General features: G+C 42.0%; 1 protein-coding gene across 1 annotated transcript in view; it reads left to right on the forward strand.

The window, feature by feature from the left end:
* Positions 1 to 15,959, forward strand: part of TBCE (tubulin folding cofactor E) — a 29,312-nt gene that overhangs the window by 1,752 nt on the left and 11,601 nt on the right. The window contains exons 2-6 of the mRNA XM_075412369.1: positions 2,694 to 2,778; positions 11,794 to 11,986; positions 13,083 to 13,167; positions 13,838 to 13,937; positions 15,801 to 15,903. Of these exons, the coding sequence (XP_075268484.1) occupies positions 2,694 to 2,778; positions 11,794 to 11,986; positions 13,083 to 13,167; positions 13,838 to 13,937; positions 15,801 to 15,903 (566 nt within the window). The remainder of the gene's footprint in view (positions 1 to 2,693; positions 2,779 to 11,793; positions 11,987 to 13,082; positions 13,168 to 13,837; positions 13,938 to 15,800; positions 15,904 to 15,959) is intronic.

Genomic DNA, 15,959 nt, shown 5'->3' on the forward strand with positions numbered 1-15,959 from the left:
CCTCCTGAGGGACAAGGAGCGGCAGAGACAACATGCAATGAACTGACCATAACCCCCATTCCCCATCCACTCATGCCTCTTGGAGAGAGGAGGCAGAGAAGCGGGAGTGAAGCTGAGCCCGGGCAGAAGGGAGGGGTGGGGGGAAGGTGCTTTAAGATCTGGATTTATTTTCTCACTATCTTACTCTTTTTTTCGATTGTGGATGAATTAAACTCCCTTTTCTCCCCAAGTTCAGTGTGTTTTGCCTGTGATGGTAATTGGTGAGTGGTCTCTCCCTGTCCTTGTCTCAATCCTCGAGCCTTCTATCGTATTTCCTCTCCCCTGGCCAGCTGAGGAGGGGGAGTGATAGAGCGGTTTTGATGGGCACCTGGCATTTATCCAGGCCAAACCAAAACATTGTCAAAAGGAGACCAAGAAGTATTTTTGTTTGAAATTGATTCCATTCTTTCTTACAGCGGAAAGATCTTAGTGCCTGCCTTTTTCCATCAGTTTTCATGGACAGTCTGTTCCCTGACCTCTCTGTGCTGGTGTAGTCTGGGAAGGAGAGAGACAGGCAGCAGCAGCAGACCAACAGTCTGGGTGCCCCTTTGATAACGTCTTCAGGTTCATGGGGACAGACAGGACTCAGCCCAGCTTGCTGAAAGATCTGACCGGTCTGATTGTGGGAGCACCATATGTCGCCTTTGAAAAACTGTGCTGGCAGGATAGGGAGGTTGCTGATGCTTGGAGGGAGACCGGCCTTGCGTACAGCTCTAGAAGAGGCAAGAAGGATGGCCAGGGAACTGTCATCAGTCGCACTTCAGTTCCTGGAAGGATCACATAGCATGTTCCCTTGGAGTCCATTTCCAAGCCTATGAAGGATAAGATGGTAGCTGGGAATACTCGGTACTTGTAAGGAAGAACAAGTTGTGCTTGGCAAACCCGATTATCTTCTGTGAGGATATGACTGGGAACGTGGACAAAGGAGGAACAGGGGTTGTAATGCTCCTTGACTCTAATAAGTCTTTGAACAGCATCTCTAAAGAATCTTATTTGGAAGCTGGAGATATACAAGCCAGATGAATGCACTGTTAAAGGGGTTGAAAGTCCACAGGTCTGTCAGCTGGAGAAGTGGTAGTCGGTGACTTGGTATCTGATACTGCACGAGTACTACAGAAGTAAATGCTGGATTCTGTATTGTTTAATGTATTTGTCAGCATTTCAGATAATGAACAGCATTCACCCTCAACTGGCTGATGTGACAAAAGGTAGAATTGCAATCTGGAACAAGCTTTGTGAAATTTAGGTTTGGGCCTAAGAGGTTGTCCTGGTTTTGGCTGGAATAGAGTTAATCTTCCTCCCAGTAGCCACCATGTTTTGGATTTAGTACGAGGAGAATGTTGATAGCACTGCTGGTTTTAGTTGTTGCTAAGAAATCAAGGACTTTTTTCAGTTTCCCATGTTTGGCTAATGAGCAGGGGTGCAGGAGCTGGGAGGGAGCACAGCCAGACACAGAGAGCCAAGCTGGCCGGTGGAAATATCCCATACTGTGGACATCATGCTCAGTTTATAAATGGGGGTTGGCTGGAGAGGGGGGGCAGGAATCTTCTCTTTTTCCGTGAGTTCAGTCTCTTTCCAGAGTTTGGCAAGTTCTGCATAATTTGTGAGTTTGGCGAAAGTTGTGAGCTCCAGGAAACCCACAGATTCCACAATCGCTGCTCAGGCACTGGCTGCGAATCAGTCGTTGGGCAGTGAGGAAAAAAGAAATTGCATTGTGTGTAGGCTTGTTTTGCATACTCATTAGTAGTAGTATTTCCTTTGTTGTCTTACTAAACTGTCTTTATCTCAACCCACGAGTTTTGCTTTTTGTCCCTTCTCCTCCCCATCCCACTGGGGACCCCGCATGGCCTGGGGTGTATCCAGCCGTGTATCCGTACAGGCTGAGAAGGACTAGCAACCCACAGGGTCTGTGGTAAAGGACTTGGGTGGGAGTTAAGGTGGGTGCTGTCGTGAATATGAGCCAACAGCGAGCTCTTGTCACAAGCAAGGTGTGCGTTGTGCTGGGTTACCTTAGAACGAGGGACATGGCCAGGAGATCAGAGGGAGCTGTTATCCCTCCCTTGGGGGCAGGGGTTCTTCAGAAGGTTGCACTTGGAATAATGTACCTGGTTTGGGGCTGTCCCAGTTCAAGAGGGATGTAGGTAAACTCGAGAGGATCCAGTGGAGGGCTGCCAGGGTGGTCAAGGGTGTAGACCACGTACGTGTGTTGTGAAGAGAGGTTGAGGGATCTGGGCCTGGTTAGTGCGGTGGAGAGAAGATGAAGTGGCATCTAATAGCTGCCTGCAGTTGTTTGACAGGCGATTACGAAGGTGACAGAGCCAAATTCTTCTTATTAGTATTAGATTTTATAATAAGGGACAATGGCCACAAATGGTGGCTGGAAAGGTTCTAAACTAGAACAGCAGGAAAATCTTTCTCTATGGAGGTAATGCAGGACTGGAATAGGCTGTCCAGACAAGCTGGAATCTTTCTCAGAGGTTTTCGAGATCTGTCCAGGTAACGACTTCCCTGGCTAGGCTGTTTTAGCCCTGGTGACAATCATCTCCTGCACTGAGGGAGAAGGTTAGGCTAGGTGAACTTCAGAGGTTCCTTCCGACCAGGATTTCTACGCTGTGATGCCATAAATTTGAAAATGTGTCTACCATATTTTTCAGGAATTTGGCTTGGTGTGGAATGGGATGATCCTCAGAGAGGAAAGCATGATGGTACCTACGAAGGAACACAGTATTTTAAGTGCAGGTGAGTTGATTCACAGTGTTGGCAGCTCATGCGTAGTGACAGAGATGGTGCTGGGAAAATGCCCTTGTGCAGTTTGTAGAGCAAACCCTTTTGTTATCAGTTGGCTGATATTAAAAATATAATAAATCTGAATGCTGTGACTAGCTATGCCGTAAAGGCTGTTGTGTTGTTATTAATCCAGTTACAGGGATTAGAATGTGGTAAATAGTTTGCAAGTCATGTTTTCAGAGGTATGTAATAAAACGTGACTTTTGGATGTTACTAATATTATCTTTAGTAGGTTTAGACCTTCTGCTTTAGTAAGGAAATCCAGAAGTCCTACTTGCCTTCCTTAGGTAATTCTGAAATGAAATATTGGTCTGTGTTAACTGTCTCAAATGTAGTTTAGATTTGGACTTAAGATGACTTGCATGTATCTTGTTAAGGAAGAATACCAATTTCCTGATAATGATTTGGATTATATTTGTATCACTGATGTATTGCTAAGTATATTTGCTTGCATTTAACACATGCAAAACCAAGTGTAGCTGTGTGGGATTTTTTAAGTATATACATGCACTACATTGAAGTTTAAAGACTCAAGCACTTAACATGTTTGAGATTGAGATGCACAGGACTCTAGGGTTGATGCTAACAGCAGCAAGCTGTTGATTTCTGTGTCAGAGGACACTGCAGCAGCTATAAGTTTGTGAGTTAAAAAATAACCGGATGAATTCATAGAAGAAAACTCATCAATGGCCCTTAAATACTAAGGGCTGTTAGCTCGGTAAGTTCCTGAGCATTGAAGTGGTGAAGGATGAGAGAGTATTCTGTGGCTGTATCGTGAAAATACTTGCCCTGTTGTTGTAATTTCCCAACCATTTTCTATGGGCAGCTTTTGGAGAAAGGATGTGGTGTTACATGGAGGTTTGTTTTAACCGCTGGATCACAGTCAGTCTCACATTAATGAGGTGAAAGGGAGAGATTTCTAGGTCTTTTTCCACCTCCTGCTTTCCAAGGCTGGTAATAACCGTACGAGGGCCGTTTGATTACAGTTTGTTCAGAACTGTCGAAGTGCTTATTCGAGCGAAGTGAATCTAATACAAATCAAATCCTGTGACAGTGAGCACTCCTTCTGAAAATGTGAAAGAAAGTGACAAACCAAGAAAACAAATTGAAAGTTGTCTGTGGTCTTGCTTTTGGATGTGTTTCTGCGTTGGTTTGTTGGAAAACGTGAGAAGACTTTTCTCTGAAGTTAATTCCTCATCTTAATTATTTTGAAAAAGTTAAAGCCATCGATGTGAGGATAAGCAAATAATTTTTTTTTTTTCAGCTTGCGTGTAAGTGAAAGTCCTTAAGAATAGCTGGATGAAGCCAGTCCAAATATTTGTCTTACTTAGTTTCTTGCCTCTGACACTGGCTAATAGCAGGAGGCTGGAAAAGTGTGACAGAACAAGAAAAATAGCTAGTGACAGTTTTCCAGCATCTCAGTAGCTTTGGCGAGTCATGGTTCAAAGATTTTTTCCAGAGCCAGAGGTGGTGTATTTGTACCTGTACTTTGTTTCGCTCTCAATATGATTCAAGAGAGAAAACTTTTTATGAGAATTTCCTCCAAAAGAATAATTAAAAGCCTGTAGTAACAGTGCATGTGTTTTCAGATTGCGAGAGTTGTGATCATAGAATCATAGAATGATTTGGGTTGGAAGGGACCTTCAAGATCATCTGGTTCCAACCCCCCTGCCATCAGCAGGGACATCTTCCACCAGACCAGGGTGCTCAGAGCTCCATCCAGCCTGGCCTTGAACACTGCCAGGGAGGGGGCAGCCACAGCTTCTCTGGGCAACCTGTGCCAGTGTTTCACCACCCTCATGGGGAAGAATTTCTTCCTAATATCTAATCTAAATCTGCCCTCTTTTAGTTTACAGCCATTCCCCCTTGTCCTATCGCTACACACCCTTGTGAAGAGCCCCTCTCCATCCTTCCTGTAGGCCCCTCCAGACACTGGCAGCTGCTCTAAGGTCACCCCGGAGCCTTCTCTTCTCCAGGCTGAACAGCCCCAGCTTCCTCAGCCTGTCCTCGTAGGAGAGGTGCTTCAGCCCTCAGATCATCTTTGTGGCCCTCCTCTGGACCTGCTCCAACACATCCATGTCCTTCCTATGTTGGGGGCTCCAGAGCTGGATGCAGTACTCCAGGTGTGGTCTCACGAGAGCAGAGTAAAGGGGCAGAATCCCCTCCCTCACCCTGCTGGCCACGCTGCTCTTGATGCAGCCCAGGATACGGTTGGCTTTCTGGGCTGCAAGCGCACATCGCCGGCTCGTGCTGGGCTTCCATTTTTATAAGTGGGTAAGCCTTGTCACTTTCTCCTATCTGAATATAGGAATATGATATGGAAGGGACTTAGAACTGTTGCTGTAAAATGTCACACCGTAAAAAAAGATTAAAATTATTATTTCTATACTGTGGGGGAAGTAGGTCTAGTTTTGTATCTGCCAGAAGGTGTTCAGGAGACAAATGGAAATCCCTGAGGCAGCAGAGGAGGCTGCTGTATTTATGTTGAGAGCTGACAGCAGTTCAGAGCTTGTTTAAGAATATACTTCATTATTAGTTCAGATCAAAGTTGTTCTCACACCAGCGAGTAGAGCCATCTGGGCTCGGACTGAGTCAGTAGAAGAATTTATCTATTAAATAAGTCAAAATTTAAAAGTAGCGATTTTGAACTCCTTTCTAGGAATACTGTCTCTTCCCTGTAGCCAAACAGGCATAAACAAGGAAGGAGTAGATTACATTCTGTAGTGCAAATCGGAATTCTTAGTCTGTATCTTCTTCACTTCTACATTTGTGTAAGCTGGAAGCCTTAGAGACCTCATTACCAGAAAATGAGACGATAAAACAAAATCTGTTCTTTAGAAAAACAAAGAAAGAAAAAAACAACCTAAACAACCACCTGTGAGGACTGCATGTTTTTTCCCCTGTATCTAATAATAAGAATAAAACAAGGCTTAAGGAGGATAAGCACACTTAATGCAAGAAAAAAAATCAGCATTGCTGCATTTTTCTTAACTAAAGAATTGGAAATTACGGTATTAGAGAACCATGTCTTTTGAATGAATTGTGTTAGCAGAAATTGCTTCTTAAATGTTTTGAATTTAATTGAAGCCATTTCCAAGTAGAAGTTAGGTGTATTCTGCTGTAGGAGAAATAATAAAAATAATTGGCTGGCCATTGCATATCTCTCTGGACAGAAGAAACAATTGAAACAGTTCAACGTGTTGTGGATGTTTTTCAGAAACTCGAGGGCTTGACATTCGTGTGTGTATAATATTTATATACCTGTGTGTAGACTCTTGCTTTTCTTGCAACCATTGGCGTGCTCCTGGGAGATGAGATCTCGGACAGTGATCTCAATTCTTGTTGTAAGGATCAACTTTTGGAGCGAAGCTGGAGATACCCATAATAAATTTAAACGTAGTGATCTTTAAGCAAGTTCTTACAATACCTGTTCTTTGTACTCTGCCTTGTTCCAATCAGAGATGGTCCTGCTGGAGTCTAAGAGCATTTAAATAGTAGTTCTAGTAACTTTCTGTGCACACTGGCTTCTAGCTCACATAGCAATTGTGAAGATGTAGGCAAACTCAAGTAAAAAACGGTTACCTTATTTTATCAAAATTATGCTAAAAAAACAAAAAAACAAGCCCACAACCTAAAATGTCACCTCTTTCCTACTACTGTTGGGGGACAGTTGTGTTTCTTTGTATAATGTATAGACATATATAAAAATAAATTTTATTTTTTTTTCCCTGCTCAAACCTTATCAGTAGTATCCTTTGCTTACAGGCCTACTTTGCTCACTCTCTGAATTCTGATAAGCAGACGCAGCTGATGGAGTAGCTTGTACTGTAAACAAACGCAACAAAAGGACATTTTAAAATTAATTTTAAGGTAATTTTGAAAATAATGCTTTAAAAAAAAAGTACAAATCTTTCAGAGTAACATTTCAAAATGAGCTCATAAGAGGAAAATAAAACTGAATTTAAGATTCTCTTCTTTGTAGTCCTTATTTGGGTAAATCAGTAGGTCTGCTTGCAGCTACCTGGTCTTTGGAGTAAGTTTTTTGGCAATGTGACCTGAACTTGTATGTTTCATGGCAGTATGTTTATCTGGGTCATGTATTATGTGGTGCTGATTAAACTTCTTAAGAATATGGGAACCAAAGAACAAAACAGCCGTACTTCAAAACATGCTGACATCATGAGCGCATTGGTCAACTCTGGATTAGCTGGAAATGGCAATGCATACTCTAGTGGCATTTTTATGATTTTTTTTTTTTTCCCCTGATAATAAAGTCTTGTTTCCTGATAACTGAGGAAGCTATTATTTTGGCTGTCGGTAGACATCGCTCCCCACCATGTCTGTCCTTGCTGGGCACAGGCTCATCTCGGCGTCTGACCAGGAGGCAGCTCTGTCTGGCCTGGGCAGAGATGTGCTGCTGAGGGGGTGGCTTTTGACAGCATCAGACCAGGTTTTCGCTGCTGCTCTGGTGCCCTCTTCTTTCTACCCACAGTTACAGGTGTTCAAGCTTCTTCTATGCTACCTGTCAAGTGGAGTCCTCCTCATTTCATCTGGCAGAAGGGTCATCTTCCTCCTTAGCCCTCCTCTCTGTTGGTTTTTGGGACTCCATTCACATGTGGTGTTGGCACAGGCATGGCTGTCTTAGCAGCTGTTTTAATCCTTGCCATTTTGCTGGGGGAGATGTGCGGATTCCCCAGCAGTGGATGACATACTTCTCTGCTTACCTCCTAAGATGGGAGTAACATTCTGCTGTCACACGTTTAGAGTGCTTTAAGTCGTAATTGAAAGGAACACATCCTCCCCCTCCCCCCATATGTTGTATTCTTCCCAGATCACTTTCCAGAAGAATGCTGAGATTTCAGCAGATACTGTTACTAGAAGTATTGACCTTATTGAACTGTAATCCATTTCCCCAGGTTTGACTTTGACACCAAGCCAGAGAAAGAGAGGGAAGTATAATAAAGCTGGTTTCTGCGATGTTCTCAGCCTGGCAGAATTGCACTTGCTGCTCAGATCTTTGTGGCCTTTTTTCCCCCTTTACGTTACTCAGTTTTCTTCTGGTGGGACCTTTGACTTTTTTCTATTTCTGTAGTCCTGAAATGCCAAGTTATCCTGGCAAAGGCATCACATGTTTGCAGTTTTTCCTTCTTCAGTGAGTTTTATAACTTGTCTAGGGACATGTTCTTGAATTTACAGACAGCAGTTGTGACCAGTCAGATGTTACTGTCTGCATGAAATTTATGTTCCTGCCCAAAAAAAGAGCTGTTTATATTAAACTAGACTGTCTCTCCTTGAAGAATGACAGGTTCACCTGCAGGAAAATCTGCTTAGAGCACAAATGAACTCTTCAAATACAGGAAGACTTCAATATCATTTTAGTGTCTGTGAAGAAAAAGCGATTGTCATTTAGCAAGGGGAGAATGTGTTCCCAAGATTCCTGTTAGCCTCAGAAGGTCGCGGCTAGCGGGTTTTGATTGTTTCACTGTGTGTCACCGTAGCCAGCAGAGACTCCTGCTCTCTGCTGTCGACAGAAGAGGGTTGAAACAAAACAGTTGTCCCTAACCACTATTCAGACATGCCTTATGCACCAGCAGAACCTTAAGGCAGCATCTGGAACTGCAGATGTCCTGCTGTTTCCTTGCTTTGTGAAAGCTCAGGCTCCGCTTTCGTGTCTGTTTGACCAAGGTAAGCTTGCAAGAACTGCACGTACTTGGTAATATTTGCAAAGCTTCTGCTGTGCAGCCAGGAATTTGATACACCATAGCGGATTAGTGTTAGGGGTCGCTTATACGCGTGGTTTGATGCCACAGCGGCCACAGACTGTTCTAAAACTTGAAGTGTTTTCTTTACTGCGGTGTGTAGATTCTTCTAGAAGAAGTCTGGTCTGTTGAGCACTTTCCCCTAAAAGGAAGAGATCTGTTCAGAACCTGTCTAGAAAAGATGTGCATGGGTTCAACTGGCTGTATTTTATGACACCTTGTGGGCTTTGTAGTGTGTATGCCCCAGTTGTGATGATAATTGCCTTGAGATAATCATTGCAAGCAGCTGGTACTGTGCAAAGAAGCCCTTCCACCTACCTTTACTATCTAGGCTGATAAAGCTGAGATCTTTCTCCATGGCTCAGAAGCTTGCTTCTGCAGTCAGACAGCTCAAGCGTGTAGCTGTTGGCAGTTTATGTACTACTGCATTATTCTTCAGGTACTTGGAAGTCTCTCTAGCATGTGAAGAGCAATCATGTACCCGTAATGGGGAGTGGTGCTACCACTTTGTTTTACATTAGCAAAGAAGAATGGTGCCAAATTTTCTCTTTATTCGGGGAAATGGTTAACCAGTGTAAGCTGATAGCTGATCTAAATTTTAATGAGTACCTTTCAGGGGCCCTGGGCAGCTAGCAGATGGACTGTATTGCTTCATGCTACTGAATCATGATTAGGAAGTGTCCTACAAGCTGGCTTCTGAGATTGGGGTCAACCTACCTATTTTACAAGTCAGTAAGAAGTGTCAGTATTAACCAGAGCCAGCTGGCTGTCAGAGCTCCACTTGGGCATATTCCAGATTTTCTGCTTAAGGAAATTGGTGCGTATCTTCTACCGCTTCGTTTCTGCACGGTGTATTGTCCTGGCTGCAGGACATTTTATGCATGTGGAAGCAAAAGCCCTGTTCCCAGATTTGTGAATGTTCAGCTGAAGTCAGGTTGGTCAGTAGTTTGCAGGTTCTTCCATCTGATCATGTGCATGCTGGATGACCCTTTCGATTAGGATTTATCTGTTTAATTCCTGGTTGTGGAGACTGGTTGCTAGTAGGTCTGCTTTTTCACAGGTCCAGGTGCTGTGCATTAGTTGTTTGGTATGCACATATGGCTTGCACAGTCCATATTCCCTAGTGTGAAAGTTAACACAGGCAGTGTATTTTAGGGAAAATGAGTTACAGGTAAGTGACCTCTCTCCTTGAACTCTGTTTTGCCTGAAAGTAGGTTCCTGTTGCAGTCTCCTTTTCTGTCCTTTTCTGTGACAGTTCTTGAAGAAGTAGATCACATTAAAAGAATGGAACTGAAAAAGAAACTTAGGCTGCGCAGCGGATTTGAGTATACATTAGAGAAGATAGCATGCATAGTGCTTGGAAGCGATAGGAACAGGAGAGAGAAACCCTATGATCTTGCTATGGTCAAAACGAAAAGTAGAAGGGTCTTGAGAGAGAAATGCACAATACTTATCCTGTAGCTTCGTGTGACAAGGGGCAAGGTAGCTCATTCCCTTTGCCTTTTTTCCTGGAGATAGAACTGGCTCCTGAAACGCCAATGAGGAAGGAGATGCCAGTAGGAACGGTGACCTGAGAGAGCAGAAATGGGCTTAGGAATAGCTGTGGTGACGGAGAGACTTAAATGCAAAAGTGATACACTTCACAGGTAAGAGGTGCTTAGATGGTGAAAATGTCATTTACTGTTTTAAGAAGTGGTGTTAAGAAAGAGTCACGTAATTTTTACGTTTGAGGAAGTTTAACATTTAAAGTAGCCAAATGTTTGCCAGGTATTCAAAAGAATGGAAGGAAAGACTTAGGAGAAGGTTACTGAATTAGAAATGTAGAGAATTGAAAATACTTATCAAACATGGAAGTGCACACTGGTTTTACATTCTCTAAGAGTGTGCCTTTCTGCTGTGTTTGTAATCATTGTGCTCTGAGTTTAGTCACTAAAAAACTAGACTAGAAATATTTTTAGAGCAAATAATATCTAGTTTCTACCCAGATTCTTCTTTAGGATGTGAGAGTACTTGAATAGGTATTAGAAACATTAATGAATGAAACCAGCACAGGCAATTTCTGGTACTGATTTTTTTTAATAAAAATGTGAATATACGGTGCCCAAGCTATTCCATCTACTTGTAATAGCTCTGTAGCACTTAGGGTCTCTAGTTACTCTTTTTCTGAGAGAATTTTGAACTCTGTAGTGTTGGTGGTTTATATTATGGTTTGCTAATTAGCCACTTGATGTTTACATGCTGTTTTGAAAAGAGGATTTTTTGTTTACATAAGTGACTTTTGGGTACTTTCCAGCCCAAGTCTGTACTCTTGTCAGCTGCAAGGCAGAGAAGTAATCGTAACTACCAGTTTTCTTCCTGCTGTTTTCTGGCTGACCCTCCTATCAAATCCTCCGTCTGCTCCGTGATACCCTTCCCACAACTTGGCCAGCTCTTCCTAGAGACCGTGTTTCCTTGCTAACTTTCATAGACATTGTCAAAGCAATTGCATGGCAAGAAACTGTCATGCTAGCAAGCTTTTTCAGTGCTCAAGAAAAACTAGGAAACTGCATAGGACTGTGTAGAGTGTACATTAGCTGGATAATTCTGTTGAATATTCAGTTTCAAACTAACTACCAAGTCAGTATCAGAATTTTTAAAAGTTTGTGTAAGAGTTCCAGGTGTTACAGTTTGCATCTTGTGTCATTTCTGTGGCTGGAAGGAGAAAGCTGCATTCTTTTAGAATTACAAGTGAATTATTCAAGTCAAATATAACGAGGCAGTGACTGTTCTGAGTATTCCTGTGGGCCTTAGGCTGTGGTCAGACTCTGGGTGCATTTGTTGTGTGATTTGGGTAACTTTGTGTCTGTCCATCGGTAGAAACTTAATTCTGGGGGGAAAGTGAGCTCATAATCAGTTTGGAAACAGTGATTTCTAGTCATGGCGCTGACGTTGTAATGCTGATGTGTAGGTACCTTTGGTGACCTGGTGCATCAGTTCTCGCACCGCCTCACAATGTGAACTTGTTGGGTCAAAGACTGTCAGAGATGCTTTGCCAGTCTTACCTGGTCTCACCGCGTGGGAACAGTGATGTCTAAAATCAGCCTGTAGAATTGCCTTTTGACTGCTTAGGTTCCCAGTATTTTAAAAAAGTAACAGTTAGTACTTTTGAGACTGGTCATTCTTATGGTAACTTTTTGTATTCCACCTTTCCCTGGCTGCTCTGTTCTAGGCATCCCAGAGGAGGATCCTTTATCCGGCCAAACAAGGCAAATTTTGGAGTAGATTTCCTTACGGCAGTAAAGGATCGGTACGGACTGAATGATGAGCAAGATGTGCAGCATGGGGCACAGGACACATTGGTAGTCGGAAAGAAGACTGTGGAATTTGTTGGCATGGACTCTATTACAGAACAACAAAGGCAAGTGTAATATATGAACATTTAAGCTACACTCTTAGCGATTGATTCATCAAGTAGCAGTTCAGGTGTAAGGAAAGGAAGCTGCCTGCCCTGCATATAATATTGTCGTATCTCTGAAAGTAAGCTGAACCGCACTACGGTGGAAGAGACAAGAAATCTTCCTATTGTGGCTTCATAATTTACCTGTTTTGCAGATAGAAACTGGGATTATGTCATGTTTCGGTGTTCACAATCCTCGTTTTGATTTCACAAAGTAGGAGGTGATGATATTAGAGGAGGAATGAGTGAGATAAATTATCACAATATCGGCAATCATTATACATATGCACGGTCCTTTTTAAATAGATGTATTTTAATGTTTTCTTAATATTGTACAGTATTATTTCCCCTTTGTTTACTCATATCAGTAATGACTTTGTAACGAAGAGAGGGAAGGCAGAAAGTCACTGGACTGCTAGTGAAGAAGTCTCTCGGTCGGTTCGTGTCATCTTCATTTATCTGGAAGCGTAGGAAAGGGAGGAGCTTCGTGGTGTGCCGTGGACTGCAGTTTTCGTGGCCTCCCGCAGCAGAGGTGTCAGTTCAGCAGGTGGCAGCCGCCTCCTGAGCTGCTACTCCACAGCGGGTCTCCCTGTGTCTCCCGGAGCACACTAAGCAGTCAAAAATACTCTTTTTCTTTGTTTTATTAAGTGATACAAAGAATGCCCAAATAATGTAGAACCTCTAGCAAAAAGTATTACAAGAAACCTGTTTAACTTACAACCTCTAATTAAATTCTAATTTGCATAGCTATATTTTGTCAGGCTTATCACTCTTTTTTTTTTTTGTCCGTTGGATGAGGGTTGGTTGGGATTTTTGGGGGTGGGGATTGTGGTTCAGCCAGACCTATTTTGTAGTAGCAATGTAAAGGCGAAAAATAGCAGAGCTATGTCTGATTTCAGGTAAGAAAGGCGCTGCAATGTAGCAGTCTGCCCCCTGCTAATTCTAAAGGAGATGATAGGCACGGAAAGGATCTCGTTTAGTTGTAACAACCAGGTATTTATATAATGGACCTATTTCTGATTGAAGATTACTTAACAGAATGTTCTTTCTCGTTTAGCCAGCTGAACCGACTGGTGGACATCTCCGTGCGGGGGTGTGCAGTGAGCCATGCCGGTCCCACAGAGGAGATCAGCAGAACATGCACTAGTATCCTTTTTTCGCTGTATTGCGTGACACCACAAATAAAATACATATTTTAGCGTTCCAGCCGTTCACTTCGGTGAATGATATTTGTATCCTTTTGTTAAAAAAGATGTTTAAAACTGCAGTTCATGTTTAGAAACTTAATGCAGTGTTTACAGAGTTAAAATTTTTTGAGAGAGAATGAAAATTGTGGGTGAAAATAGAAATATTGTCATAGGTTGCTACTGTGACTGTGATTTCAGAAGGCTCCAGCATTGGGGTTTGTTTTTAAATTTAACTCTAGAATAGATAACTCCATAAAAATACAACTGATACGTTCTATAGGCACCAGAGGTTTCCCATATGTAATAAATAATGCGTTCAATGTACATGTAGTGATGTTACAGAAATACAAAGCGGGTATTATTTGTTCATTTGTAAGGACTGGTAAGAGTTCCTGTGAATACAGAAATTAATCCATTTTAGGTTTTGTAAAGTTAAGCTCTTTTACAAAACTATTTCCATACCACAAATTAAAATAAAATTTGCTTTAACTGAGCCATAGTATCTCTTAGCCCAAGCAAGTGTAATCTGTTTCTGTTTGTTTGATTCAAAAACAAACCCTAATTCTAATTTCTAAAAAAAGGAAGTTCAGATTTGAGATAAGTTTCTTTTTCTTAATGTGAAATTTCAGATGTCAGGCATATAGATGTATCAAAAAATCTGGTATCATCTTGGGAGACGGTAACAGCTATTGCTTCTCAAGTTCAAAATCTGGAAACACTTGATGTCAGGTATAAATATTCATATTTGGGTTTCTGTTCCTTTGGGTAGGGGCAGAAAAGACAAGGCTTTTTTAGACACAGGGTCAGCTTTCTAAAGGTAACTGGATGCCTCAGCGCTCCTTTGAATGGGAGCTAAGTTTTTTAATACTTTTTTTTTTTTTTAAATCTTGTCCTTAAACAACTTGTGTATGTGCTGTATTTTCCAGACGTCTCGCTTAAAGGAAAGAGCAGAACCCTGGGAGTTTAGCATCTATGTAAAACTAAATTTTGGGGAAGTGTTTGGGACAGATGGATGTTGACTGGAGTTTTGCAAAATTAGAAAAACCACAGTTGTCTGAAAAACAGAATACCGATTTCAGCCATTAAACATTTACAGGAATTTAGGCATTTGTCAGTGATGTTCTACATAACAGAACTCATCATTTTTATGCAGATTGGCTTGTTGGCTAGGGAGACTGCATTAAAATGCATTATAAATTTTTACAGGGCGCTGTAGAATCTTTTAAGCAGTTAGACCTTAGGTAAAAAACAGTTACTCAGAGTGCTTTTATAGAAATGTGGAAACCGGGAGCGTACAAACTCTTTTACAGCGTCGGAAGATGCCCTTCTACACCTCTGTGGCATCTAAGACAACTTACTTGACAATTTACTTGATTTTAACGCTTAGTTTGCCCGAAGGCAGAACTGACTTAACCCTGCGTGTGTGAGCGTGGTTTGTAGCAAGGAGCCCAGCCTGGCCGCAGCCCCAGCCCGGGCTGCCATGCACGGGCAGCGGGTCAGGCGCGCTGGGTGCCTCTGCGTGGGCTCCGCGGGCTGCGGGACTGTGCTGGAGACGGGCGCCCGGAGAAGAAGCCAAGACCTGGAGGTGCCGCTGCTGCAGGAGTTGGCAGCCTGGCTGTGAAAGCACTAGGAACGCTTCCTTACTGCTCGGAAGTCTCGCGTGGCGTCTTGAGTTAGGTTTGGCAGCAGCGGTCTGTTCGGCTGCTGGGTTCGCCAGCCTGTTTGGGTTCTCTTTGCTGAGCAGCGTGGCCTGGGCTGAGGGGTTTCAGAAGCTGTGCGTGATAAAATTGGAAAGCAAATTGATGGGTTGATGCTGGAATCTGACACTTATGACTACAAACTGAAATGTCCAAATTTGTTTTTTATTGTTTTAACCTTCTGTTTACTTTAAAAAAGAAAGACATTAGCAGGTAAGTCTGTTACTGAACTTTTTTGTGCAAGGCATGTTGGAAGAAGAGTAAAAGCGATTAGCCATCCCCCAGCTCTCCAAGAGCTTGCTTAAATGGGGAAATGTAACCCATAAGTTTGTAAGTATAACTACACCAAGTGATTTCTACCATAATATGCAGATAGATCAGAGCTTAGGAAAGAAATAAAACCTTTTGTTTGGGGGTGAGTAATGAAAACTAAGTTGAAGACTGTAGATTTGGGAAACTTTTAACTACGTTATAGTGATATTTTGCTGTTTAGAGTGGATTTTACATCCTTTTGTTTTACTGGGGTCTGGATAGTCATGTAGGCTCGGTATTTTCAATTGACACTAAGGAGTTTAAGCCCAAAATCTGCCTTTGTTGCATTTAATGTTAATGAAAATCATTCTTTTCATATTCAAAACTTAGAGTAGAAAGGGGGGGAGAGGAAGGCCACAATTGATTAAATATGCATTGGTGAACTAGGAAAGTAAATTAGGAAAGAGTACAATTGAATATAACTAGAAAGGTATTTTATAATATTGTAAAATATGTGACACCTTGGCAGTGACTTTTAAAATTTTTTTGTGTAAATTGTTTTTGTCTTTAATACACAATTCCAAATTAGTGACTTAAATAAATGCAGTTATTCGTTATCCTAATGGTTACTCTTTTTACACAGTGAAAACAAAATTACATTTCCATCTACATCAACTTCTGGATCCAGCATATTTTCAAAACTGAGGATTCTAGCACTTTATCAAACTGAGATAACATGGACAGAGGTAATAACCTTTCCTGTTTTTTTCTTTCTTATTTATTTATATTGTTAGATTTTTGA

This window comes from Opisthocomus hoazin, chromosome 2, assembly GCF_030867145.1.
Source record: "Opisthocomus hoazin isolate bOpiHoa1 chromosome 2, bOpiHoa1.hap1, whole genome shotgun sequence".
NCBI classification, from domain to species: Eukaryota; Metazoa; Chordata; class Aves; order Opisthocomiformes; family Opisthocomidae; genus Opisthocomus; species Opisthocomus hoazin.